Here is a 27,672-nt window from a genome sequence, read left to right on the forward strand (position 1 = left end):
GTATCACATGCAAACCTAGCTTGTCCTAAATGAATGGGAGGATGGTTAGAATCATATGTCAACAAATAGGACCCAACAGTTATCAAGATGATTAACCTAGTTGCATTCAATGTGCAGTTAACAACTGAAATGCATGTCTTGATACTGAAATTCTGTAAAAGACTGCCTCGTGATACCTGACCATTGCTTTACCAATCATTTTAATCATAGTCGTGCTCAGAAGAAAGGCTGAAATTTTTATGCAAATAAATGTTAATATTAAAGTTCTCAGAAATAATATTGAGTGTATGATAGGAACATTGTATGTTAGACAACACTACAAGGTGTACCTCTGATGTACCTGTTCTATTTCTTTGCACCAACTTGACACAAGATCTTCTAGAGCTTCCACAGTGTCAGGGTTTCCAGCAGCATTGATACAGTCACTAGCAGTGGCTAAACTAAACACATCTACTACTTCACTTTCCTGTAGTTGAACAGCACCTGACACGCTGATCTTAGCTCCTGAAACAATTCAAAGAAACGAAAAAAGCATTTCAATGAGACATATAGCTACCTACTGAGTTTTTACTTACATCCATCACAAACTTCTGCAAAACCATTGACAGTGAATTAGAACTTTGTCATGTTGGTTATCTTTGGAATAAAATTGGAGAAAAGGAATATATTGCAATGTCTTCTTCTTGATGTCTAAAGAATTTGCACCACAGAAAAGTATTGATATGCATGATGTCGAATTTCAGGAAAGTTTGCTCAAATACAGAGTTGATAGGGTAGTGTAACATCTAGTTATTAAACATGTTGGTGTTATAAGAAGATAATATGATGCAAAAAGTCCTAAGTGTCAGATATAACTTAATAACTCACCAGAAACAAAATGAAGAAAACTATCATATCCATCCAAAAAGTTCTGTTTCATCTTTCTGCCATTAGGACTGTCATTGAGATGTCCCCAATCACTATATGCGGTCAGAGCAGATTTGAAAACATCGGAAAGAACTTTCTCTGTTTCTGATAAAATACCTAGCTGACCAGCGGGTGAACAGTCAATCATTCCACAACAAATCTCCTGCAGGAAGATTGTTCAAGTAGAAACACTCACAAAGAGGAAAAAATATCTGATGAGAAGACTCCACTGAAAATGTAACTTCAGCTGTAGCTACTGCATGTTACTCGGTACTAACAAAACTTGATTTTGAAATATTCAGTTCCTGGACGATAAATCCAGAAATGTAAACGTCAGTAACACCTTTGCTCTTTCTTACTTGTATAATTTACCTTATACAGTATAGTTTGCAACAGTGTCTTCAATGATAAAATGCTCTGAAACCAGAGCTTTGTATAGGGTTGCCTAATTTATATTAAATTATACCAGATTAGGAAAAAACTTTCTTTGACACACCACAGTGTTGGATGTTCTGGAGATTCACAGACCATTGTTGTTCTGCATGTTCTGACAAATTCAACTTGCTACCATCTCCAGTGGGCATGATATGTGTACAGTAGCTTCTCATAATGATGGCAAAGAAAATCCACATGTTTGAGCTCGATGCAGATGTGATATTCAGCACAAGGAAGGTAACATAAACAATATTTGAGTCTTATTAAAAATAAAAATATTCTAATAGTACCAGCAACAAAAGAAGTGAAGAATATTAATAATGTTACTTACATCTTGAATATTTCTCAGGTTCAAACTTATATCTGGCTTAGCTCTGATGAAGAAAATACATTTTCCTTCTAATTTTTCTCTCTCACCAGAAGTGATGAAAAGTCTTGTCATCTTTGAATCTTTGGCTACATTGACAATTCTTCCACTCTCTTGAAGAAAAGAAAATATGAACTGCATTGTATTCAAACTTTCAAAAGATATGAATTGATTATCAAACTGTCATGTAAACACATTCAAAATTCGTGACTTCTCCAATATTTTGAGACCTGACTTGTTAAACTATAAATGAACTACGCTGTTATGGGATTTTAGTATGGAATAGAATCGACAAGTATACCAATATCAACTCAAGAGGCTGCCTTTTTAGTATACATTCATTTAGAGACTATAAGAAAAACTAATATCTTCCACTGCAAAATAGCTATATATGTATTGATATTAAACCATGACACCTACCATTTCCTGGAGGTTCAGCCTCTTGCAGGAAAAATTTGAGAGACTTTGAGCCATCTTTGTCGAGAAACTTGTTGAATAGTTCCATATACTGCAGTGAAATAAGGTAATGGTTGAAATGTTACCGGAAACAAATTGTGGCACTAAATCCCCTCTACAACTTACCAAGTAGAATATCGATGATACGTTTTAGGTGAATTTTGCCAAAGTTGTTAACAAATATATGCGCAACACAATTTGCTAAAATATCAATATGAGGTGTGAGATACATGTATGCATTTATTATATTATCAACAGCAGGATTGTATTATCATTCACCTTCAATAATATGTAGGAATGATTAAATCTGTAGACAAACATGGAGCATCCTGTGAAATGTTATTAGAATTCCTTTCTTTACATGTTCACTGCAATTGGGCTAAGCCAGAAATGCTGTATACAATATATGCAAAAAGCTATCATAAGTTCATAAGTAATTAACTACTCTAAAGCTGGAAAAAGAAATTGGAGCAGAGTGGCGTTGAAAGCTTCTCATGAGGCTCTATATGAAGCAGTAAAGTTTACCTCCTGAGAATCAAGAACAAATTCCTCAATTGTTGCTTTATCCATTTCTATGTAGAGTTGAAGCATGTCAAGAACGTAACGATGTAAAGGAGTTAACTCTGCTTTCCTCTGCTCTCGAGCTTCCCTTGCTCTTGCCTATAGAAGATAATCATGCAAGATGAGAACCAATCAGTTAAGAATATCTGTCAGTCATGCACGTCAGCCTGTGTTTATGATATAATATAAACATAATATTGGCATGAATAAGCTTTAAAACAATACTATACTGGTTCCTTCACTGAGTTTCTTGTCAGTGATTAATGGTATCAATCCCAAAGGCTTACAGCATGTAACGTGGTGTTCGTTGTATGAACCTCTTTGTTGACAATTCAAATTATTTTACAAGAGAAATTGCAAACCATTGCTGAAATGATTGAAACAGCTTAACAGCAAGGAATAAAATTGTGTAACAGTTTTGAAATTTTAATTTTAATTTTAAATTTTGTCATGGAAAGTACTATTGTGTTGTGTACGGCAAAGCTACTGCCTATACACTTGTAAAAGCAACTTGAACTTGACCATTTTGCATAGCCATATGCTAGCAGAAAACTGATTTCTTGCATTACTCACAAGATGTATCAACCATACTATTGACCACACTGTTGCAAAGCATCCTTAATACATACATTCACAGTTATTTGATACCAGAGATACTGATATAGCCCATGAGATGACTTTGATTGGTACGTCTTATGGAATTACAGTAAATCATGTATGGGAGTACAAACAGTTTTCAGCTGCTGAACTCTATACTTACTTGTTTTTCTTTTAAGCTTTCAGCAAGGACGGCTCCGACAACACTTTTCCGATGCATTCTCAGTCTTCCAGTAGCATGAGAACCCCTTCTCTGTGTATTGTCATCCTCTGGGTGGGCTCCAGACATTTTCTTTGACTGCAATTGGTCACTGGACATCTCAGTTACTGAAGACTAACATGTGTGCTATAAAAAAAAACAAATGCAACATTCTAGAAAATACTAAATTAAAATTTGATCAAGGCCTTCAAATTAATGGTAGTGGCACTTGTGCAAACAAAATCCTGTTCAAGTCAATATTTTTTATTTATCTATCAAAATTGTTTACTTCCCAGTTCCCAGTCAGTTTTCTGTTGTTGATTACAGATGCTAAAGAGGAATTGCCAATCCCTGTGGTTTAGTACTGGCATATGTAGCTTGTACTGAACGAAACTGCAAAGAAAGCCATCCAAGTTTACACAGTAAGCAATGTAAAGTGCTTCTGATTAGCAGACCCATTACTGATATGGTTACATAGGGATTGCCACCAACTGCAGGCTAGAACACTTTTAATACAATGCAGTTTAGAATCCTGGTAAGTGCTTGCCAATAGTTTCTTTGCTCTTCAGAAAACTTGCATGTGATCATCAGGAGCCTGTCAGCACTGAAATTTTTGATGTTTTAGTCAACCAGCATATTGTGTGTGCTTGAGTTGAATGAATATCTAATTCTTGTTTAATATGCTTTGTATAGCAGTATAGTCAGCTAGTAGCTAGCTTACCACATTGCCAAACACATCCTGTAACTACTACCAGTACTAGCCTAGTAATAATCTAGCAATTAATCCATTGATTCTTACCAAATTTATCGGCTCATCCAGTGGAAGAAACTTTTTGGCTAAGAGTTCAGAACAATACTTACAAATTTGGAGCACATTTTAGCACCTTACAGTACATCAATTGATCAATCAGCTGTAACTTTGCAAAAAATACAGAAAACAAGCTTCTTGCATGTTAACCAACACCAGGGCTATTTTTAAGAAAATGTTAACGTTATCCTTCAGACAACCATATTTGGTTGTCCAAAGGATTTTTGGGTTGTCCAAATGAAAGCACTTGGTGTTTTCAAGTGGCGCGTCTTGCGTGAGAGCTGTTCGTACAGTAAGTCATACTAAAATGTATCGATTTAGCCTTGTATGTGATTACCGTAATGTGAGGCTACGCAGGCCTAGTCTATCTGCCTGTGGCTTAAGCCCACTCTTAGCAAAGATATTCCTCGCTCTTAGTAACTAGTCTTACGGAGATCGACAAATCTTGGATAGAACTGTAGGCCTAATATTTAAAATAATCAAATAAGCTATTCATCTGTCGGACAACCTAAGCAGGGTGTTACTTTTAGGTTGGCCAACAGGGTTTTGGTCGTCTTGGAAGACTGTTGAATTTGAGCCAGGACACTGACCTGATTTTAGTAAATAGTATTCCGAGAGATGACAAATACCTTTCACCATATAGGCCTAGGCCTATCATACTAGCGAATTTAGCCAACTTAATTTTCAGAAATGCAGGTGACTGAAGAACCCAGCATAGGGTTACACCCTAGGCTAGGCCTAGCCACCTGGTGTATGTGGGTTTTGTACAAGTCTGATTTCCTATTTCTTTAGTTTTAATTGTAAAATATTTCTCAATATTCTGTTTGCTGCCACTCATTTTTATGGTAATCATGAAACATGTCATGTAGCAACTCAAGTAGGCCTAGGATAATGTTAGCAATTCCTAACAACTAACATAGGCTTAAGTACATTTTAGTCTATTACTTTTTTACAAATTGTGGTAGGGTAACTAATAGACATATTATGCCTAGTTATAGTACCAGTATCTTGCAGTAAGTTAGCGTTGGCTTGGTCATAGCCTAACTTCTATAGGCCTAGCTTTGCCACCTTTGCCTAACCTTGCCTACGTTAGACCTTAGCCTAGGCCTAAGTTACGCTACAGCCTACAGTAGACTAGCTCATTCATTGTTGCAAAATGTTCAAGTTCCATTAATGTTTTGGCTTATGTATGGGACTAGTGGTCTGTGTGTAAATTTACCTCAGTTCAATTCAGAAAACCTCATTCTGCACAAATGACGTTCGGAAGTACTGGCTAAATATGATTTTTGACGGTTTTATAATCGCAGACGACAGGTAGTTCCTTTGGTGCCAAGAACGAACGTTCGTCTTAACGTTTGCGTTAATGCGTTTGCGTAGTATTCTGAAATCAATGCGCATGCGCCATATTAGCACGACCACATAGCCAACATCCTGGATCGGCGCCTAGAATATCACCTAGACAGCCGTCGGTGAGTCAGTGTCATTTCTATGGTGTTATGTAAATTTGGAAGTTATTATGAGCACTATGTAGCTAAGGTTTCAAAGGTGTGTTCAAGACTGAAGGCTGCAATGACGTACGGGCCACAGGTAGTGTCGGCGCACCAAGTCGGCTGCTGTTAGCCTAAGGAATGTATTTCTATGCTTACGAGAACTGTGTGAAAGTACTCCTTCCGGGCTTGGATTGCCTAGAAAACACTCGACCGACAGAAATAACATTTGCGCTATAAATATTTCAAGAGAGATAGGGAATATCTCAAAATCCAACTTCTTGGGCTTAAAAAAAATCTATAGAAATTTAACTCATATTGCCCATACGTATTTTGTGCATAAACCTCGCTATGAAAGAACAAGAAATATCCATAATTGCTTGAGCTTTTGGGGCATGCCCCTAGACCCACTAGGCCCTGATATACTATCCAAACAAAAGTGTAATTCTTCATTCTGACATATATTGTTGCGCTCAAAAGCAGTGGCGGAGCGTCCATACAGTCAGAGGGGGCGGATGCTGGCGCCCTTTTCAGCTTTTACCACTTTTTACTTATTCGCGATTATTGACTTTTTTTTAATGCGATCTCAAATACCTATTGACATTTGTCACATTTTGTTGGTGTAATTTTCGGCGATGACACCTATTTATTCTTCGTTTATCTTCAAATAAGCAAGGCCCGGAGGCGTATATTTTTCCCAGGACGAACGTGGGCATCGGCCAATCAAATCCCTGGATTCCAAACATGCGACGCTTTTTAAAAAAAAAACATGTTCTGAATCTTTTTTCCTAGTTTTGACCTCAGATTATGAACGACAATCCTTCAGTTTCAAAGAAACTGGATGCCTAACCCATTTTCTAAACCCTTACTCTGATTTGAAACGAATTTGTCAATTCCTGAAAACATGAAACCCACGTTCGTCCTGGAAAAAAAAACGCGGCCCGGAAAGGGTCATTTAGGGAGTAAAATTCTGTACGCTCCGCGCCAACCTGTGGTGGCTCTCCGCTTAGATAGTGTCGAAAGCGCCCCTATATACAGACCATTCTCGCCCCCCCCCCCACCTCCGACCAATACCCATAGCTCCACCACTGCTCAAAAGTCACTGAAAGGGTGAACAATAACTATTTAAAAGTGGTGCAGATTCTGAAGGCCCTGCACTATAATAGCCTACTGTACTACAACAGTGTCCGGTTGTGATTATATATAGCAAGTTGTCACTTTTGTTGGTACATTTTGGTTTCGATGACAATCGTAAACTTTGCAGTAATGCAGGCGGATGTGTGTGTATGTGTATGTTTGTGACGCCTTGCATACATGCCTGTGCACAAAGATGGGTAATATACGTTGTACTGTTGGTACATACAAGTTGTTATTGGAATGGACGATATTATTGTGAATCTTTGGCCGGATATTATATATTTTTGCTTCCTTTGTCGTTTTCCCGTCATATTTCGTATTTTATTGGTGAGATTCAGTGCCAAACCAAAAACTTCTGGATTGGATGTAGTAACGTTGGGGAAATGGCCAGGCACCGTGTCCGAAAATTAGCTGTCGACTAGATAGATGTCAGCTTAGAGGCAAACCAAACGCAACATCCTGGGACCAGAGGGTAAAAATCGCCCGGCGCCTGCATAATGTACGGCTTGAAGGTGTACCACATTGAGTAAAAGAAGCCTGCTGGTCCTCGGTAGGGAGTCTGTATTCTAAATACAAGAAAATTTTCCATCTCGGTCATCAGCTGCCAATGTGAATATTGTTTGTCATATCTCAATGCTTTTTGCTGTACGTACTACTTTGATTGAAGTATGTTTTTTATCCTGGCTATACCCTATAGCCTAGCTTATAACATTCAAATCAGATTATTCATATAGCATCATCGAAACCACACAGCTTTTGCTGTCTGGTTCGAAACGTTGCTCAGCTAGTTTACTGTCACTGCAGTCGATCCAAAGTCAAGTCAAGTGGGCCTCGACATCGATCAACATTCCTCTTGGAGAACGTTGAATGTACAATCTGGTTACTATTAAAGTTTTGTCACTCACTGAATTTCATCATTTAAAATTTAGTTCACCGATGAAGACGGTGCGGTTAGTCCGGGCGGGGCGTGTTGTACCTAGCCCTCTAACTATTCCCATGATGTGTACATTTGACAGTCTCGATTTTACAAACTATCCGCCACCCCTGTTTGGGATTTATAGTGCCGCCACTGGGGGAAGTAAATTTCGTTAATGTTTGCTATCGTTAATACTACAGGGGTGGGGGTACGTGCCTCCTCCTCTCCACGCCCGCGACCTTTTTTTTCCAAAATGGTTAAAATCAGTTATAACACATGTACCGGAAAGGTCGTATACATTGGCAACATTTATATCATTTGTAGTTAAATTAGGGGCAAGATAGCACCATTTTTCAATTGAGCCTACTTTTACTTTACTGTTGTTATGTTGTTGTTGATTTTTTGTAGTGGTTTGATCTGCGCTTGATAGGTATTTGTATGTATTTTAATAGTACATTCTTTTTTTAAGGAAAAGTCGCCCAGGAAAGAACCTGGGCACGAACACCAAACTACCAAACGACTGATCCGCTTCCAACCCCAGTCCCCTTGCATCGGGACTGTGTGATCATCGTCAGGTGTGCATCAGCATTCACCTCGAAAGGGAACAGATATTACACATGATCTTAGACAAATGGCCGAGAGGGGATTTTAGTACATTTGTTCAACTAACTGCGTGCAACCAGCTCACATCAGACGTAATAGCCCTTCACAGGACATAGCATGTGTTCGGTCCCATCGGTCCACACACGGTCTTGTCTAATCCTATTAGGTTTTCCTCAATAGCGCCATCGAAATAACTACGTAACGGATAGTGTTTACAAATTCAGTGGTCTTCATCGCGGTATAATTTCGAAATCAGCAACGTCCTTACAATTAGCGATAAAATAAATTTCTTCAATTTCCAGAAGAGGTTACACCCAGCACTTATCTGTGACAAAAAAGGTTCAGTCGAAGGTTATGTTCTTACAAAATTATTTGCTTTCATATTGATACGACCATTTTCGTACATCCTCTTTCTGACTAGGAGTCAGCCTAACTTAAATATGTGCACTAGCAATGCATGTGATACATTTGATCCGTTACGTTGTGCTGTTGTGAATGTGAAAAAATTCTAGAAAGCTGGTGAAATGAATCTTCGCCTACTTACGTCAATTAGACTAAAGCGTAGGAGGTCTTATCCACTTTTATTATGTTAGGCTGCTATTAAGTTAGTGTTAACTAGCAGAGTTCATTAAGTGTTATTAACGCATGTAGCAGACATACTCATTATTTTTAGAGTCCATGTGCAACGAGCATGGTCAAGTAGTTGGGTAAGTTGCAGCCTTAGGCCTGTGGCTATAGGCATTGGCGGTTATATACTGGCTACTCACTTTACGTAAAATCGTCATTATCTTACGGTAACATACTCCAAGTAAGAGGACTGGCGTTGCGATTGGATCAAGTTGTTGGGTTTTCATGCTCGGGCTTTTTCTTGGGTGACTTTTCTTTGAGAGTACCCTTGGCCTATAGCACTAGTACTGTAGTACTGTACTAACTTAGGCCTAGGTTGATCACTTTAGTTTCAATGCAATAAGTACTAATAACACTACTGACGACTCTGATCTTCATGTAGCCTACCCAGGTTGCAAGCTTTTTTTTTCCTTTTTGTTTGCTTTCCCAAAACTAGGCCTACAGTTATGACAACCTTAACTTAGTTAAGACCTACTGTAGGAAGCAAGAGTATTCAAGTTTTATGCTTGGGTTGCAAGCATTTGAAGGCTTTGATATCATGGATTGATATTGCATTTTATAACTTTTAGTATTAATTTTGCAGTTTCTTAAATTTTTTAGCATACTGTTGCATAAAATACCATTGTATTGCTGAAATGCAATAGAGGGGTTTTCCATGTGCTATAAACAATGCCTCATGCTAAGTGTCAGATTATCTAGGAGGCCCTATAGGCCTAGACCTACTACATACTATATGTGTACTGTCAGATTTCAAATGCTGTAATATTTATAACTATTTTTAGCTAGTTTCCATAATTTCTTTGGGGGAAAATTGGGAACACTGTCTCCCTACTCCATCCACCCCCCTCCCTACCCCCCCCCCCTTATCGCATACTTATGTGCTGAAAATGGATAATACTAGTGTTGCGCCGATATTACCAATATCGGTTTTGGCCGATATCCGATATTATCATCCCAATATCGGTCCGATACCGATACGATACCGATATTTTTTAACAGACAAAATAAAGGCAAAATCGTACTTTTTGCATACATTCACATGCATACATTCACAAATAAATCTTCAGTAAACAACAAAATATGGTGTTTTGTTTTCCTTTTGTCCTAAGTTGAAAAGAATGACTTTTTTCCTGATTTTGAAAAAGAAAATGGTAATTGAAATCCAACCGGAATCTTTTTCACTGCAGCGCTGCACACGATAATAAAATGGACGCAGTAAATGTGAGCCTTAACATCGTAAAGACTTAAAAGTAGCTACATGTTAACGTATGCTTGCAAAATTGCATCTTAATTAGGTTCGAACTGTCGTTAACAATGTAAAAGTTAAAATTTATTGAGTTTATACTCAATGTACAACTTATTCACTTGACCGAATAGAGAAAAAAACTGAAAATCAGTAGAGAAATGACCAATTGTGTACGGAAAGTAAGGTGGTACACCTTTCAAATATTACGAAAGATCGAGCAAAACACTTTCGAAAAATTCACACAAAACTGGCATATCGTACTAAATGCAACTAATGTCATGTAAACAAGGCTCTATTGCATCCATTTATGAATATACCGTAAGACCAAATCTGTTGTTAAGCGGGGGAAAAAGAAAGTATTTTCTAGAATTTCCAAAAATACGGAAAAAATTATATCCTACCATACTTAAGTGTATAGCAAATAGCCTAACCACCTCGGCGGTTACGGATCTCACGTTACTAAAAAGTTCCCTGGCAACGTGCCAAAAAATGTTAACAAACAGGTGTTACACGGGGGATGAGCTCACAGTTGTGTGGGAAGGTACCTGGGAAAATTCACAGCACATGTACTGTGGTAGTTGGGTATAGGGTTAAACATTGCAGTTGTAAAAATGTACGCATAGTGCACGCTATTCATTGTTAGGCAGTCTAGAAACAGGGCTTTGCTGAACGTTGTTTGTTTCATAACATCGGAGGTTTTGTAAGGTGCACTTTTTAAAGATTGAAACACAGATTAAATCTCGTTTCATTTTATAACATAATATAGCTACTCTAACTTGTCATTTTAAAATTTTCATCAGTTTCGTGACAATTTAAATAAAAAAGTTGTCAGTATTTTGCATCCGCAACTGCGAATTTTTTCATCGCCAGACACGCAAAAAATGCCAAAATTTTCCCACGAGGGGTTCTACCCCATGACCCCACCAAGGCCCTAAGGCGGGCCCCTGGACACCACGCCTTTATGCTCGCACGCTACGCATGCTCGGCGTGTTCGCTGGGCGAACACGGGCGGGAAATCGGCAGTGTGTTCGCGAAAATTGAACAAGGTTTTCCAACACTGCTGAACTGTGCAGTTATGCATCATGTTCAAGGTTTTCACGGAGGCCTTTGGGAAAATGAATGGTTAGTGTATATATGCTGCACTAATGCTGTGTGTAGGCCAAGGTTCACGAACTAAGGTCATTGGTTATATTCGCGGGCCGTAGACGTGTTTTTAGAGGATACGGAGGGTCAGGTCTACATGGATATTAATCGAAAATGAATCTGAGTTTAACTGACGCTAAAGAAATGGATCGTCTTGGACAGATTAACAAATCATTGCAAGTATAAAGAAGTAGCTCTGCTGTTAAAAAGAAAAGTTCAATATCGGTTTGCTGTTATCGGCAATTAGGCAAAATTTTACCGATACCGATATGCTGCCGATATTGCAAATATCGGCCGATACCGATATTGAAAACGATTATCGTAGCAACACTAGATAATACCATGCTTTCAAAAGGGTTGCATAAAATGAAGTATACTGTACAAGATGGGTACAATGTATAGTTTGTGTATCGTACAAATAGCGATAAATTCGGGTCAACTTAGTTTGCTGGAGGGACAGAGTTGAGTTATGTTCAACTGTTCACCATCGCTGCACCACAGTAATGATGAATGGGGTGCCTTCACCTTCCTCAGTTATTGAGGGATTGGTCAGATGCAGTCATGCATCTGGAGGTACACTCTTGTCCATCAGATGAGGGTGTTGAGTGTCAGTTCTTAGGGGCAGGAATGGACACAACAAATTAGGACCATGAATCAAAGCAAGAAAGCTCAATATATTAGTCGGTGTTTATCCATGATCATTATGTGGATGGTTACAGACATAAAATGTGCCTCTCTTAGCTTTCTAGTCCTTAAGTTTTACTACCTTATAAAAGTAGGCCTACTGTATCATTGTTTGGAGAGAGTTGCTTTACCATGTTAAAAAGAAAAGTGCAGCATTCGTGCCAATCATTTAACCAAAAAACAGTAGACCTAGATATTAAGAGCTCCTTTTGATGTACTAGTCTACCTAGATCATATGTATAGCAAGATGGTGGCATGAATGATCTATATCTGTTGCTTAGGTATGAGCCTATGACTGGAACATTCGTGGTATTTCCAACCTTGGCCATTAGTTATGTTTTTTCTCCATTTTTTATGAAACTGAATGCAATACTGGATATCACCTGTACTTTACATGTTCCTCAAGTTGCAGATCTTTTTTTAATTTCTTGTCAAAGTCAAAAGAGAAGACATATGTTATGATGATAACTGTGTGTGTGTGTGTATGTGATGCCATGGATTGTAAATGTGATAACTCACCAAGGATAGCTTGGCTGCTTTTGTTATTGAGCATAGTCAAGGTCATGTGAGGTCACCAGTGGCCAGAATAGGAAATGTAAACAAGCCAACTGAGCAATTAGTTAATGGTTAATAGTTGGATTTTAGCCTGTGCCCCTTGGTGAGTACGACCCTTTGAGCAGTTTTGATAGAGGTCAAATGTCATTTGAGGTCATCAGGAGGCAAAATCCAATAATCTTGTATGTGAAGCTAACTCACTAGTTCTTGATGAATCTCATGCTTTGTATGTAGGTGCCCCTTTGTACGTTCTCATTTGCTTTTGTAGTTGGGAAAGTCAGAGGTCATTTGAGGTCAATAGTTGTCAAAGTCTGAAATTCCTGTTTACTTGATACTTCCAAAAGTAAAACTATGATGAATTTTGTACATTTTATGAAGAGTATATCCACCTTAGTGCATGTTAGAACCCTAGTGCTATTTGAAGAGGTCAAAGGTTATGCAAAGTCAAAAACAGGTGGGAAAACCATGTGATCATTCCAAACGTAAAGCTGCATTTAACCCCATACTTTGTATGATGGTGCCCCACGGTACTGTAAGTATTGGTTCTATAGTTCAGTTTGTGAAGGCGCTCAATATACAATACACACACAAGGTCCAAAGTTACCAAGTAAACAATGCATACAATAATACAGTCACTCAGAAGATGACATTTTCAGAGAGTTGAATTGATACTCTTGTGTTTAGAGACTTGAACACACTTTACCTTTTGTCAGTTGTCACACACTGTGTATCAAGAGGTCAACAGGTCTTCTCAAATACTAGATGATTTTGGGTTAATTGGCAATAAGTTTATCAAAATACTAAAACAATGAAATATTAACAATGCCATGCAATTTTCATGAAGTAACAATTGTTAAAGGGATGGTTGGTGGCAGGGCTGATAATTCTTTAGCTCAAGTAGATGACAGAGAATGTGCATTGCGGACATACATGAAGAATATATGTGGCTATTTAAAATAAAATGTTCTTTCTGGACATGGAAACAGTTTGGCATGAAAATTGTACATTGTAGAATCAGAGACTTTATTGGTTAATGCCCACAACTACTGTATATATGGTCTCTTTAGGGAGCTGGAAATCTCTGGTTTTCTGGTTCTCAGTACATTGTTATACATTGGGTCAGGTACATTGAAGGAAATTTTATGGCAAGGAATCACTACACCTTGTTAGTTGTAAGTCACATGTTACGCACAGGCCTCAGAGGTGAAATCTTTGATCATGTTTGAGATCTCCTCACTGCACGATAATACTACTTCTGCTACAGTATACATTATAAAGCGCTAAGCCTACTCACATGTTATACTCTGACACACAATGCTATAATGTACAGGTCTGTAATATATGTAGTACATCTAAGTGATTACTTGAGTGGTTTATGTAGACCCTTGGCCAGAAAACATTTCAAGAGCTTAACTCAAAGGGTATATAATGAGTTAAATGTTTGTGTACTTGATATTACATCATTTCATAAAGCAGGGAGACATACAGTATATTGGTGCTGGTAATGTGGTACCCGTACAGGCCGAGAATTTATTTTATATATGCCATTTGATACTTTAAAATGCAGGGTGCTTCAAAATTCATTGACTAAGGGTCAAGTTCCCACATCTTCCTGATTTAGAGAACACATCTGTTACTATACATGTATATGTGTCATGGAAGCAGCTCTATGATTAAGATTTTCGGAGAATTTAAGCAGTTCAATAAACAGGGCTTTTGTTAGACCTATATACCCGTTCATTGACTGAGGATTGTTACCCAACTTGTCATGTGTAGTTAGGAAGATGGGAAAGTGCAGATGTGGAGTGGGAGACAGGTAAGAGAGGAGCAAAGTAAATAGCCTCAATACCGAGATCTTACCCTATTGCACTGTTCACAATAGAAAGTAAAGCCACAAGGCATTGTGGTCAGATACTCAATGTATGTCTTACAGCATTTGTTAACTTGACAATGTGCCAGTTAAATGAGATGGCCTCAGCGAGTCACAAGTTACAAAGAGCCATGACCTCATTGCATATCATCCCATGAAAATAACTATTTTCCAATCTATTCTATCTGTAGGCTGAAGTAAATGAGCGAAGTTAATTACTTAATTATTTCCTTTTGTTTTTACAAGCAGTCTTAAGACGATGTGATGAAGACGAGCCACAGAGCAATCCACAATAGTATCTGTCTGTCAATAGTTTCATTTCTTTGAGGAAGGAGAGGAAGTCCATCATGCCAGGGAGTAAAAATATATTCCCAGGTGAGAAAGAATCATCTAGATCTAGTATAAATTACAGTAAATCCTTACTTAACCAATACAGTTACACTACAGTAATGCACTTGACAGTGGTATGTATAGTACGTAGTTCCTGCCTAAGGCTGCACCTCGTAATTTAAAGTATCCTGTTTATATATCTGTTTACAGTTTGAATATCATACTGAAGGTATAAATTTCTTAAATTTATCTAAAAAGATATTTTACAAAATTGTACAGTTCTGTGTAAACTAAAGCTAATAAATTACTTAAATCAATACCTACAGTATCTTTGCATGTGTGTAGCAAATTTGGCTATTTAACATTTTTAATGTACTGTATGGTATGCTTTTCCAAAGGTTATATCATTGCAGTACAGGGAATAAATTAGTGTTCACATATTGTGTACAGTGGCAGGTTTGAAAGCTGTGAGCTTTTTCTCTTAAACAATGCTCATCTCTCTGCATACAAATCTGCTATACATGTACATCTTTGCTCTTGTATACTGTACAATAGCAGATTACCCATTTCACATTTATCATTTTGCGATGGGTTACCGGATAAATGGTTCCCTGCAGTTGCGAAATTGTTTTGTTTACAAGCATCTATTAATGTGACAAACTCAAGACATTAATCACAAAATCATGTAAATAATATTTTGCAACTGTATTAATTTGACTGTTGTAAAACTGTACCTTGATGTCAGCAACAAATATATATTGAAAGCATGTATGATGCACTGCCTGAAATCTATAATTATCTGCCACAAATTTAAATCTTGAGCACAGCAAAGAGAGTTATTGATTTATTTGTCAGGGAAAACCCCACAACAAACCACTCTGTGATCATTTTCTGTGTGAATTTTATATGCAACAATATATGTCATTATGTGTGTTCCTGCAGTTACAAGAAGCTTTGAATCATCATATTAGTATCGAGGGGCTTTTGCGCTTCTTTGTTTGCTTGCTTTTGTTTTCTGTTTTTGTCTTTTTGTCCATTATTGGTAATGTTCACATATGTGATAAGTATATACATTAAAACTGTTGATTCACCGGAACACCTTGACAGCATACTGTAGTGACACGCACTACTCAAAGTGTGTAGTTAACAGTATATTTAATATACACCTGTGCAGTGGCCGAGTTGCATTTTGAAGCAATGAGGCTTAGCAGTCGGGAGGTTCCGGGTTTAAAACCCGGCTGGGTCATACTCAGGTGGGTTTTTCATCCAAGAGCAATCTACTGTACAGTTTTCCCATCTGAAATGACTTTCTAAATTGAAAAGATTCCAAATTTGAGTTAAAATGTTGAATTGGAAACCACCCAACTTGTAAGTTATAATCCATAAGCCCTTGCAGGCTTCTCCCACATTTGTGGTCGCTTCAGAGTCATAAAAATAATTGCTGATTATTAATTTTTGTCATTATATCCCTGAGCATGGCTCTTTGGATGTCCCCCTCACAAGAAGTTAATGAAAAGGTTTGCATATATTTGGCAAGTGTAACAACTGTTTGAGAGTATTAAATAGGTACAGTAGCCTAACATAATGTCATCACTAGTCAGTGTGTTTTGGTCTTGAAAAAGTCAGGAATTTCGTTTGTTTACAAGCGTGGGAAACATGTCTCAGAAAATTTGCATGATTTTATATTTTCATTAGTTTGAATGGTTTTGGCACAAGTTATTGATATGGAATGACATCAGATATAAATGTGATATGTGATATATATATATTTTATAATCTTTCAGCCACAGCTACCTTCTCATGGGACAACTACCTAAAGGACACAAATGCAATAGTCGCACCAGACAAATGTTTCAAACAGGTAAGTGGCTGGTCTGCCCCTGCCCCCCCCCCTCAGGCCTAGAAAAGTACCCGCACTAACTAACCATTTGCTGATTGAATAAGAGTATATAATACTGTAAAAAAATGGAGAACATCATTGGTTTGGTTTATGTTACAAATTTTACCGTCGAGGTAGCAATCGTTCGGACCAGAGAGTAAACGTTTGGGTCTGATTTCCGGGTCTCCTGGTACTGGCTCCCATCACTATGCACCACCCTACATATTTTGGTTCAAGTCCTTAGGATATTAACTACTGTACCTTGCTAGCTGCCTAGACATTAATACCAAATCCATGTTTAGAGGTCGCGCCATTGTTTTTGAAGTACTATACCCAGGTTCTGTTCAGTATGGCTACTGTTAATGATGATGAAGCTATGAATATCTCATTTTTTACAATGATGACCATTGTATGTATTTTGATGATGTCATTGTATGGTACCTGTACGTACAGCTGACAGCAGATACTGTTATAGCCTCCGGTGCGCATGGTGTAGTTTCAACACAACTTCACCGCTATGTGGTATATCATTCTTTGAGTAAACTGAATGTCTGAATCATAGATTAGGAGCAAACAGGAGCTGTGGTCTTGTCTATGTATGGGCAAGCTGAATGTTATTCACACATGTAACTGTAGTGTTGTAATTTATCGATTCAGTTCGGTCTTCGTGAGCGGTTACAATACTGTAAACACCTAAGATGTTGTAACAATTACAATGTTGTCTTTCGCATATCCAGGAATCGGTTGGGCTCGATGATTTTGTCAGATAATTAGACCTAACCTAGTAAAATGTGCAGCTCATTCCTCCAAGTTGCCAATTAGAAGCAGTTTGTCAAGGGTAGCCCTTGTATTTGGAATCTGAACAAAGTGGTACGTTTAAGTAATGCTAAAAATGCCAAACTTCCATGACCGCAATACCCTGGCCCAATCATTGAGCATCACTCAAGGTAAAGTACAGTTGCCAACCGCATGTGGAAAAAAATAAGCAAGACAGGTTACAAAGTTACTGTGAGTTGTGGCAAGGCCACAGGAGCCAATTTGAAAACGAGCCCATTCAGTCAAAGAGGAAGGGGTTAACTCAAAAATCGAACATCAGAGATTTTATATTACTGCGTAAGATAAATTGTCTTTGATCCATGGCTTCATTATTCCTGTAACATTATTAGCAAACTAGACATGAGTTCATATGTTTGGTTGATAGAAATCTTCTCATGTCACTGTGTCAAAAACAGAAAGCTGCAGTAGCTGCTAAAAAAATGCTCAGCTAGGATGAATCAGTATCGAATTTAGTCCTGCCGCGCATGACCAGAGATGATGTCATACACAGCCTGGCTGCAAAAGGCTGCAGCCTCCTCAGCAGGCTGTGCCTGGCTGCAAACTGCTGCAGCCTCCTCAGCAGGCTGTGCCTGGCTGCAAACTGCTGCAGCCTCCTCATCATCCTCTTGACAGGGGTACCTTTTTGTTTTCTTTGGTCCTCTGTGAAAGATTCTACTTACATATTCTTACAGAACCCTGAGGTTCCTCAGAATGAATTTCTCTTGAATGTCAAACTCGAAGCCCAGGATCCGAGGAGCTCGACAGCTACTTGCATAGCGACAGTTGTGGGAATCCAGGGTCCAAGGCTCCGCCTACGGCTAGACGGGAGTGACAACAAGAACGATTTTTGGAGGCTGGTGGATTCCTCAGATATCAAACCTGTTGGAAAATGTGAGGCTAACGGTGGGATGTTACAGCCACCGTTAGGTGAGTAAACATATATTTCACAATATGGAAACAAAATATTTCTTAACTTTTTGGTCCTGCATCCCTCAAAGAGTATTTTTATAACTTTTCAAGGACTCAAAACTGTGATTCTGTTAAAATTCGGATGCACACAAAGTAGCATTTATGTCTGAAATCTCTGTAGCCGCCGGAAGCGAGGAGCAGCGAACAGGGAGTCAGGAACACAGAGCACTAATACACATTTCAGGCAGGACAGGAAACTTTCCTTAAAGATACCTTGTAAAAGTTCACAGATGGTTGAATCTCAGCATATCAGGTTTTGGTTGAAAATTTGACAATGTGAGAATTTGTAGGATATATATACAGTAATTGATCAAACAGTAGCGTATGATTGGCCATTGATCTGTCAATGTACTGTAAATATTTCAAACAAATACTAGACCAAATAAAGTTTATGACATTTTTCAGCAAAAAGTCCAAATCCTATCATTTCTAGGAAGTTCAACAATAACAATTTGAAACTCAGAAACCCTCACACAGTCTGTGTGTTTCTGTTTGCTGTAGTATGTATCTGACAAGAAGAAGTAGACCCTCAAAAAAACAATTAAAATTACCAAGATGAGGGGGGGGGGGCTCTCAAAATTTGCATAATTCTTCAATTTTTATGACTTCCCCAAAGAACCTGATTGACAGAAGTTTTCAGAAATTTGCTATTTATCGTACAAGACTCTGTTTCCACTTCTAGGATGCCTTAGGAAGTCTGTGTTTGTAAATCCTAATCATCTTACATTTTTGTAATGATAATTATTTTTCTCATAGGTTTTCGCATGAATGCTTCTTCCTGGCCATTATTTCTTCAACGAACATTAACTTCTTCAGCCAAACTTGCCCCAGCATCTGCTTTCAAACCGGTAAGGCTTTTCTTGTGAAGGTATTTCTGTGTTTTTACAACCGTTAGTAGCTTTCATAAGTAAGCAAGTTAAATCAGCTTTGCTTTGGCATAAACTAGCTAAATGCATGTGATTAATACTAGCATGAAGAAAATTTTCTGGATTAAATTAATGTTTGGAAAAATCCATTGGAATCAATTATTTCTTGCTATTTGATTTTCATTTGGTGGAGATTTTCTAGTGAGGATGTCTGAGTTTGATAAATTAAAATCATATATGGCTAAAAAAGCTGGAATCTGGCTAAACACAGACAGCAAGACTTCTGTAATGTGTAGGTCACTGTAGCAGTATTCAGGCATGAGACTCTTCCGCGGAAACGCGGATTTTTTTTTTTTCATTTTCGCGTTTTTTCTCGTAATTCGCGTTTTTTATTATTTTTTGGATTTTTTTTTTTTTTTTTTTTTTTTTGCCGAACATGCTGGACTGTGAAGGGAAGGAACACGAACTGGTGGAATCAAGTAGCACAAAGCAAGCAAAAAAGCCTTTTTTTGGTTCAAAAAAGCTAATGGATAAATTATACAAGCAGAAATTCCACACTTTTTTGGCGAGTTACGTGATGTGATAGATTCCATCTAGAGTCCACCATTTTGCATCTAAGTCCTCCTTGCCTAACAAAAAATTTCTAAAGGGGAGGGGGACACCCCCTCCCCTTAAACCCCTCCCCCAGGGCAGCAATCGATAAATTTCAGATTTTTCAGTCTCATCCCTGAGTATTAAGCCATGTTTACAAAGTTCTTGTTAGGTTTGTTTAATTATATATGAAAAGGAGAGAGGTTTGTTATTAAATCTATTACACCCAGTGCTAAAATGTTGTTTTATATTAACTTGTAGAGTTAAGCTGTCTGCAATTAATTTTCAGACTTGCTTCAGCACATAACTCAAGTTTCTTGCGTGAAATGGTGAGATGTGAATATGGACATGTATTACTGTATAAAAGAAACCACCTTCATGGACTTCAATTAATGCTTGTAAGCACCTTTGTTGAAGGTATCAAGCAGATTAACATGTATCTGTAAAAGTACTGTAAGTTGTGCTGACGTTTCGATCCTAGCAGGATCTTCTTCAGAGGCTAAAAAAAAAAAAATCGTACACAGGCTCCTTAGTGGATAAGTAGTTTGCCAACAGTTTTATTTGATTTAGATTTACATGTAGTTAAATATCTTTGAACCTAGGAACCACCGACACCAGAGAAAAACTTCTTCAAAGTTGGAATGAAGTTAGAGGCTGTGGACAGGAAAAACTCTTTTCTCATCTGTCCAGGAACCGTCGCAAAAGTTAAAGATAACATGATCTTCATCTCCTTCGATGGATGGAGCGGTGCCTTCGATTATTGGTGTGAATACAACAGTAGAGATATCTTCCCTGTGGGTTGGTGTGCTAAGACGGGACACTACCTCCAACCTCCAGGTAACAAAGGTGAGGAGAATGTGACGTACGGTGGTCCTAAGAGGACAGGCAAGAGAGCAACACAACAGCTTAACAAATTGGCAGGGATGTGCCCACGCTAGGCGGCCCCGCCCAGCACTAAAAATTACCGCCCAGCAGTGTCTTAAAAATCGTGAATCCCGCCCAGCACTTCTTATCATCTAAAATCCTGACATTCCTAACACTATATTCCCCATTTGGGGGTAAACGAGAAATCGTTTAATCATATCGTTTAGTAATATGTAAATCGAAAAATGTCACCCCTCCCCTTACAGTGTTCTCCGCAGGTCATTTTTTTGTCCGGGTGGTAATCGCCGTTCTGGGGGGTAATCACCATCCTGGGGGAGGGGTCTAAGGAAAGGAGGTGTCCCCCTCCCCTTTGGAAAATTTTTGCCCTCCGATGGTGGGCTAGACGCCAAATGGTGCAATATTTGGTGCTATATTTGCCTTGCATGTATCTCCAGGAATTGCTATTTTTTAGGCAGTGTTTTAAATTTTCTCTTACATTTGCCAAATGAAAAAAAAATAAGAACACTTCAAAATTGTTGCTGAAATATGAGTAGTAATGGATAGGCCCTAAGTCCAATGAAAAATGATTCTACACTGTGCAAGGCTAACCCAACACAGCCTGTGCTTGACTGGGATAACTGCCAAGTTCAGGCATATCAACCAATTATCAGTCCTTATTAGACAGATGCACACAATGAATGAAAGAATGATAAATAGATGATCAAATAACAAATAAGTCTTTATTTATTTCAACACCAACAGGATAACAATTGCAGTGAGAAAGTTGAAAAGAATTAAAGTTTATCAACTTCATTACTTTTGAAGTTCGTAAAAACCCGTCCTTTACAACATTCACTGTATAGAGAACAAAACTCTGAAAATCAGTAGAGAAATTACCAATTGTGTCAGGGGCGTAGCGAAGGTTTTTTTGTTGGGGGGTGTGGAGAATTTGATTTGCCGACGGATCTGGAAGTGGTGACTGAAATGGGGGAGGGGTCTAAGGGGAGGGGATGTCCCCGTCCCCTTTGGAAAATTTTTAGTTTTGAAACGTCCTTAGATGCAATCTGGTGCATATTTTAAGTCAAATTTGATTTGCCGACGGATCTGGAAGTGGTGACTGAAATGGGGGAGTGGTCTAAGGGTAGGGGTGTCCCCTCCCCTTTTGAAAATTTTTAGTTTTGAAACGTCCTTAGATGCAATCTGGTGCATATTTTAAGTCAAATTTGGCACAGAAGAAGCTCCCGTTCTCCTTTCTCTATTCAGCTTTCCTTCTTTCTTCCCCTTCCGCTCTCTTCACCTTTTCTCCTTTTGCCGACAGACCCAAAATTTGCCGACAGCGACCAAATTATTGGGGGGGTGTGACACCCCCCCACACCCCCCCCGCTCGCTACGCCCCTGAATTGTGTACGAAAAGTAGGTTGGTACACCTTTCAAATTTTACGAAAGCTCAAGCAAAATACTTTCGAAAAATTCATGCAAAACTGGCATTTTGTGCTAAATGCAACTAATTTTATGTAAACAAGGCTCTAGTACACCCATTTATGAATTAACCATAAGACCACATCTGGTGTTGAGCGGCAGAAAAAGAAAGTATTTTCTAGAATTTTCACAAAAAAAGGAAAATTTACTATCCTATCATAGTTAAGTGTATAGTAAATAGCCTAACCACTTCGTCGGTTACGGATCTCACGTAACAACAAAAACACAACTTAAATTGTATTTTGCGAAGTTGACCTTCTCTACAAGGACATGGAACAATATTTAGCATTTAGTTAATCATGCCAAGTGGCCTAAAACATGGGATTGCACGTTTTACTTTAATAAAGATGGCCATACTGTAGCTGTTGAGGCCTTGATATCGTGCTATGTCTGTATGGAATAGACTGTGCCTGGTGTATCATGGGGAATAGACTGTTTTGTTCATGCGAAGGAGTCAGTTGGCTTGAGGTGTGTTTTACTTACCCTAATGTTACGGAGATATTTACCTACTTTTCTTGAACGTATAAGATAATATTTTGCATAACTTTACCGATCCTTTACTGACTGACCTAATTAATTCTAGAGTAGAGCCAAAATAGTTTACTTCATGAAAAGTTTTTTTGGAAACGTGCCAAAAATGTTAAAAAACAGGTGTTAGACAGGGGGTTGTTTGGACAAAACCGGTAGTGGAGAACACTGCCCTTAGACCCCTCCCCCAGGACGGCAATCAGTATACCCTGCACTCAGGAAATCCTGGGCACATACCTGTATTTGTATATATCTTTGTCGAGTTGCAGAATTTTTGTAACTGTTTGGCTGCAAGTTGTCTGTCTTATGCTGTATGCGTCTATGCTTTAGTGGAGGAAATCGTTTGGTAAAACAATTAACTAAGGAAGACATTACACTCCCTGAATGTTTTGGAGAATAATCAATATCAACAATGTAAATCCTTAAAACTTAGTTGTTAAATGTTTAATAAAATGACTCTATACTGCCTTACTTTTGACAAGTGTGAATTTTGTTATTGGTATCAGGAACTACCTTTCCGTAAATATTTAGTCTGCAAACCTGTGTAGAAAATTGCCAAACCTAACACCTGTGGTGAACCTCATGCCTTCAATTTCGAATGTCTAAACAGCTTCTTTTTTTTATTGTTGTGTAGTGAATAGATAAAGAAACCTAAATTAAAAAGGAAAGTAAATAAAAAAAAAGTTTTATAGGGATTTATTTGTTGTGTTTATAATGGAATTCATTATGAGGCTTTTTAGAGGTTTAGCTATTCTACTATGGCAGGTACAGTAACAACTGGGAGTGTTGACATAGTGGTTTCAAATTCAAAGAAGCCTTTTGAATTAAATGAGATTTTAAATCTGTGAACTTAGACTGCATGTTCTGTGCTTATCTACTTTAGCTTCCTTTCAAGTACCTTGCCTACTGTGTCACAAGACATATAGAAAAGAAGGATGTGACAATTGCTGGTTAATTTTCTGTTTTCATCACGTATATATATATATATATATATATATATATATACGTGATATATATATATATATATATACGTGATATATATATATATATATATACGTGATATATATATATATATATATATACATGATATATATATATATATATATTTATATATATATATTTATATATATATATATATATATATATCACGTACATATATATATATATATCATGTATATATATATATATATATATATATATCACGTATATATCAGGTATATATATATATATATATATATAGGTACTGTGCATGGCACTGTCCACAAGATGATGTACACAAGGTACTTTGCATGGTACTGATTGTGAGGTACAGTACCGCCAATAAGTAACTTGGTAAAGATTAGCACGGTTCAGCGCAAAACGCAGTTTAACTTTAATTAACCCCACTCCAAAAAAAGGAACGCTACTTTTCCTGCACTCCAAATAAAGGAATGCAAATTCCCCGGGCTCGCTATTCACCACCGACACAATGGGAGTGAACCGATCGATACAACGCTATTCATAGCGTGGAGGTAGGGTTGGGTGATATTTGCTTTTTACCGTCACGATAAATAGTTCAAAAGTTATCGCGATATTTACGATAATTCCCCCCCTAACAGAATTAGCGTAACTGTCGAGCTTTGAGTGGACGGAGAAAGAGAGATATATGGAGGGGACATTCAACGAGAATATCTGAAAAACCTTACGATATTTTTCACAAATACTGATGCTTAGATAAGTGCTTACTCACAATCAACGAGCCTCCCCGAAATTCGCTCCACTTACGTAAAACTTCTATATATATATATATAACACATGGAAAAACCCAAGTTTTACACACATAATTCCCACTGACATTGGTCACAGAACATAAGTAGGTCATCGACATTCGAACTTGACAACAAGTTCATTGCACCATGGGAACGACACAACAAATTGAACATGATGTTACATTTTCCCGCCATCTGGACGCCAAGTGTAAATTTGGTGTAATATGCAAATTATGAATGGTACTGTGCTGCGCGAGTAAAACTTATTTTAAACGAGAATAGTTTCGTGTTGAAGGGGAAAACCTTTCTTATACGTGTTTATTTTATTCCCCGATATGTTCTGGTTACCAGAAGTAATAAAAAGCAAGAAGTAAACTTCGTGCCTTATCCTTTCAGGGTAACATATCATTTTTAGTAGTAACATCAGGCCTCGTGTTTTGTGTGGACTTTAGGTACATTAGGCTAGGAAACGTTGCACTGATTTATAGAGTACTGTTCATAGGCTTACGAATACGAGACGAGACTCGGTGCATTGGATATTGTTCACTGTTTCGCTATGTATAGATGTTTCACTGACAATCGTTTCTTGGCGAGTTGCCAAGTTTAACTAAGAACAAGTGTTTCACGCACATTGTAAGAATGTTGTACAGTACTGTAGCATGCAAATCCTAAGACGACAGCCTGCTGTACCAATGATCTTCCTCGTAAAATGTGAATTCCTTTTTTGGGGATTTAATGGTCAACTATTTTGGGCACATATTTTGCGCGGACATTTGTATTGTATGTTGAATTTAAACAGTTTAAGAAACATGCTTAACACTATCCCTTCTCTTGACCGAGTATAAACCTTTGGTCTTCCTTATACCAGCGATGATCGATATTCTTTTGTTACCGGATTGGAAGGAATTAAGTAGGATTACAGCCATTGACCGTCTGACGGTAACAATGAACTTCACACTTCTAGCGGGCATGAATAGAATTAGGGAAGCCTTCCGACGGAATCTGTGCTCTGATAAACATTTCCCCCGGTTTACCGCATTTCAGTGCGGGTTTTAACAAAAGATAGAGCGCGGTTAAATGCACTGAGCGCAAAAAAAGAGCGCGGTTTACCAAGTTACTTATTGGCGGTACTGTACTGTACACAAGGTACTTTGCATGGTACGGTATGGGAGGTACTTTGCATGTTACTGTTTGTGAGGTACTGTGCAAGTTACTGTATGGGAGGTACTTTTCTTGGTACTGTATGCAGGGTACTGTGCATGTTACTGTTTGTGAGGTACTGTGCAAGGTACTGTATGGGAGGTACTTTTCTTGGTACTGTATGCAGGGTACTGTGTATGTTACTGTTTGTGAGGTACTGTGCAAGGTACTGTATGGGAGGTACTTTTCTTGGTACTGTATGCAGGGTACTTTGCATGTTACTGTTTGTGAGGTACTGTGCAAGGTACTGTATGGGAGGTACTTTTCTTGGTACTGTATGCAGGGTACTGTGCATGTTACTGTTTGTGAGGTACTGTGCAAGGTACTGTATGGGAGGTACTTTTCTTGGTACTGTATGCAGGGTACTGTGCATGTTACTGTTTGTGAGTTACTGTGCAAGGTACTGTATGGGAGGTACTGTACGCAGGGTACTGTGCATGTTACTGTTTGTGAGTAACTGTGCAAGGTACTGTATGGGAGGTACTTACCGTACTTTTCTTGGTACTGTATGCAAGGTACCATGCAGGGTACTGTATGCAAGGTGCTGTGCACAGTACTGTATGCAAGTTACTGTGCACAGAACTGTATACAAGGTACTACAACTGTGGCGCTCCCAGCAGAGAAATGGCTATGTAGGGATCGCAGCCTATATAGGGTTCGCCACCAACTACGGGCTGGATTGCTCAGTTGGCAATGAGCTTGGCTAGTCACCAAGAGGTCCCTGGTCCGAATCTTTGGTCTTTTCTACAGTATAAAATATAGATTGCTTCAACATAAATTGATCGATAATGCTTCAAGTTACTCTAGACTAGTTTATATACATCATCTCTTTGGCATAGGTCAACCAAAGGTCAGAAGGCCGAGCGTTTCACCAGGATTGCCGTCACCTTCGCAGCTGATTACATCCCCTCCACCAGTGACAAAACAAGATCCACACATCTCTAGCAGCTTGAACAATACCCCTGAAGCAGGTGAGATTAGTGAAGAAAAGCTACTTATGTTGTACAAAAATACAAAGATATAACAGTATTGGTACACAAAATTATATTACCGATACACTAACGAGACACAAGACCATCCATAGTGTTGCACGGTATCAAACAGACCTGCAGTATATTGAGGATTCTTCTTACATGGTTTGAATACACCACATGTTGTGTATGGGTTATGCACAGCTCCATCACAGCAATCAGTACTTGCAGAGTTGATTACTGAATTTGCAGCTCCAGACTGAGGCTTACTTTTTCTCCGTTCTTCGAGGGCCATTTTATGTCTATGGTGTCTGGGGTTTGTTAGAGAGGACCATCATATGTGCCTGTGTAGGTTTGATGTAGAAGATGAATGTGTGAGGGGGGGGGGGGGTGTGGGAAGGTTGGAATGTTTGTTGCTGTGCATTTGCTTTCTGCAGGATCTTTGTATTCAGTATGGTTCATTCAGTATGGGCATTTTAAGCATATATGTCCATGACTTGCAATCTCAAATTCAAAGTTTGAAGTACTGTAAAAGCTGGTAATTGCATTAATTGTCAAACAGACGTACTGTTACTACTGTAACATATCTTAATTATATTGCTAAATTAGGTGTAAGGTCTAATATGTTCCAGATTGGACTCTAATTGACAGGTATTCTGGTTAAATCTTATTATAGGGATGAATTGGGACTATAATTTTGTACACAGAGAGGTCTTCTGCTGGATAGCACTGTAAACGAAGTCCTTCACTTTGAGAAAACCTTCCTTCTCAAGGAAATTGGCTACCATATTGTAATCAAACAAATACCCCCCACAATCATTACCCAATTCTGGT

At 38.3% G+C, this 27,672-nt stretch overlaps 2 protein-coding genes across 6 annotated transcripts in view; one reads left to right on the forward strand and one right to left on the reverse strand.

Moving 5' to 3' along the window:
* The window catches only part of LOC139962720 (dynein axonemal heavy chain 8-like), a 69,548-nt gene extending 63,841 nt beyond the window's left edge, over positions 1-5,707 (reverse strand). Inside the window, exons 1-7 of one of the 2 annotated variants that reach the window (XM_071962958.1) lie at positions 5,549-5,706; positions 3,486-3,668; positions 2,690-2,824; positions 2,129-2,216; positions 1,673-1,821; positions 868-1,069; positions 341-504 (exon numbers count right to left, since the gene is read on the reverse strand). In XM_071962958.1, coding sequence (XP_071819059.1) covers positions 341-504; positions 868-1,069; positions 1,673-1,821; positions 2,129-2,216; positions 2,690-2,824; positions 3,486-3,641 — 894 coding nt within the window. In that variant the 5' untranslated portion in view covers positions 3,642-3,668; positions 5,549-5,706. Of the gene's footprint in view, positions 1-340; positions 505-867; positions 1,070-1,672; positions 1,822-2,128; positions 2,217-2,689; positions 2,825-3,485; positions 3,669-5,548 lie in introns of both variants that reach the window. The other variant, XM_071962959.1, reaches the window with a different exon arrangement.
* A 2,937-nt stretch (positions 5,708-8,644) lies between these two features.
* Positions 8,645-27,672, forward strand: part of LOC139962555 (polycomb protein SCMH1-like) — a 42,379-nt gene continuing 23,351 nt past the window's right edge. The window contains exons 1-7 of one of the 4 annotated variants that reach the window (XM_071962657.1): positions 8,645-8,823; positions 14,847-14,972; positions 16,712-16,788; positions 18,315-18,549; positions 19,348-19,439; positions 20,651-20,894; positions 26,707-26,838. In XM_071962657.1, coding sequence (XP_071818758.1) covers positions 14,945-14,972; positions 16,712-16,788; positions 18,315-18,549; positions 19,348-19,439; positions 20,651-20,894; positions 26,707-26,838 — 808 coding nt within the window. In that variant the 5' untranslated portion in view covers positions 8,645-8,823; positions 14,847-14,944. Of the gene's footprint in view, positions 8,824-8,867; positions 9,034-9,157; positions 9,180-14,846; positions 14,973-16,711; positions 16,789-18,314; positions 18,550-19,347; positions 19,440-20,650; positions 20,895-26,706; positions 26,839-27,672 lie in introns of those variants that run through there. The other 3 variants (XM_071962658.1, XM_071962659.1, XM_071962660.1) reach the window with 3 other exon arrangements.

The sequence above is a fragment of the Apostichopus japonicus genome, chromosome 21 (assembly GCF_037975245.1).
Source record: "Apostichopus japonicus isolate 1M-3 chromosome 21, ASM3797524v1, whole genome shotgun sequence".
Lineage (NCBI taxonomy): Eukaryota > Metazoa > Echinodermata > Holothuroidea > Aspidochirotida > Stichopodidae > Apostichopus > Apostichopus japonicus.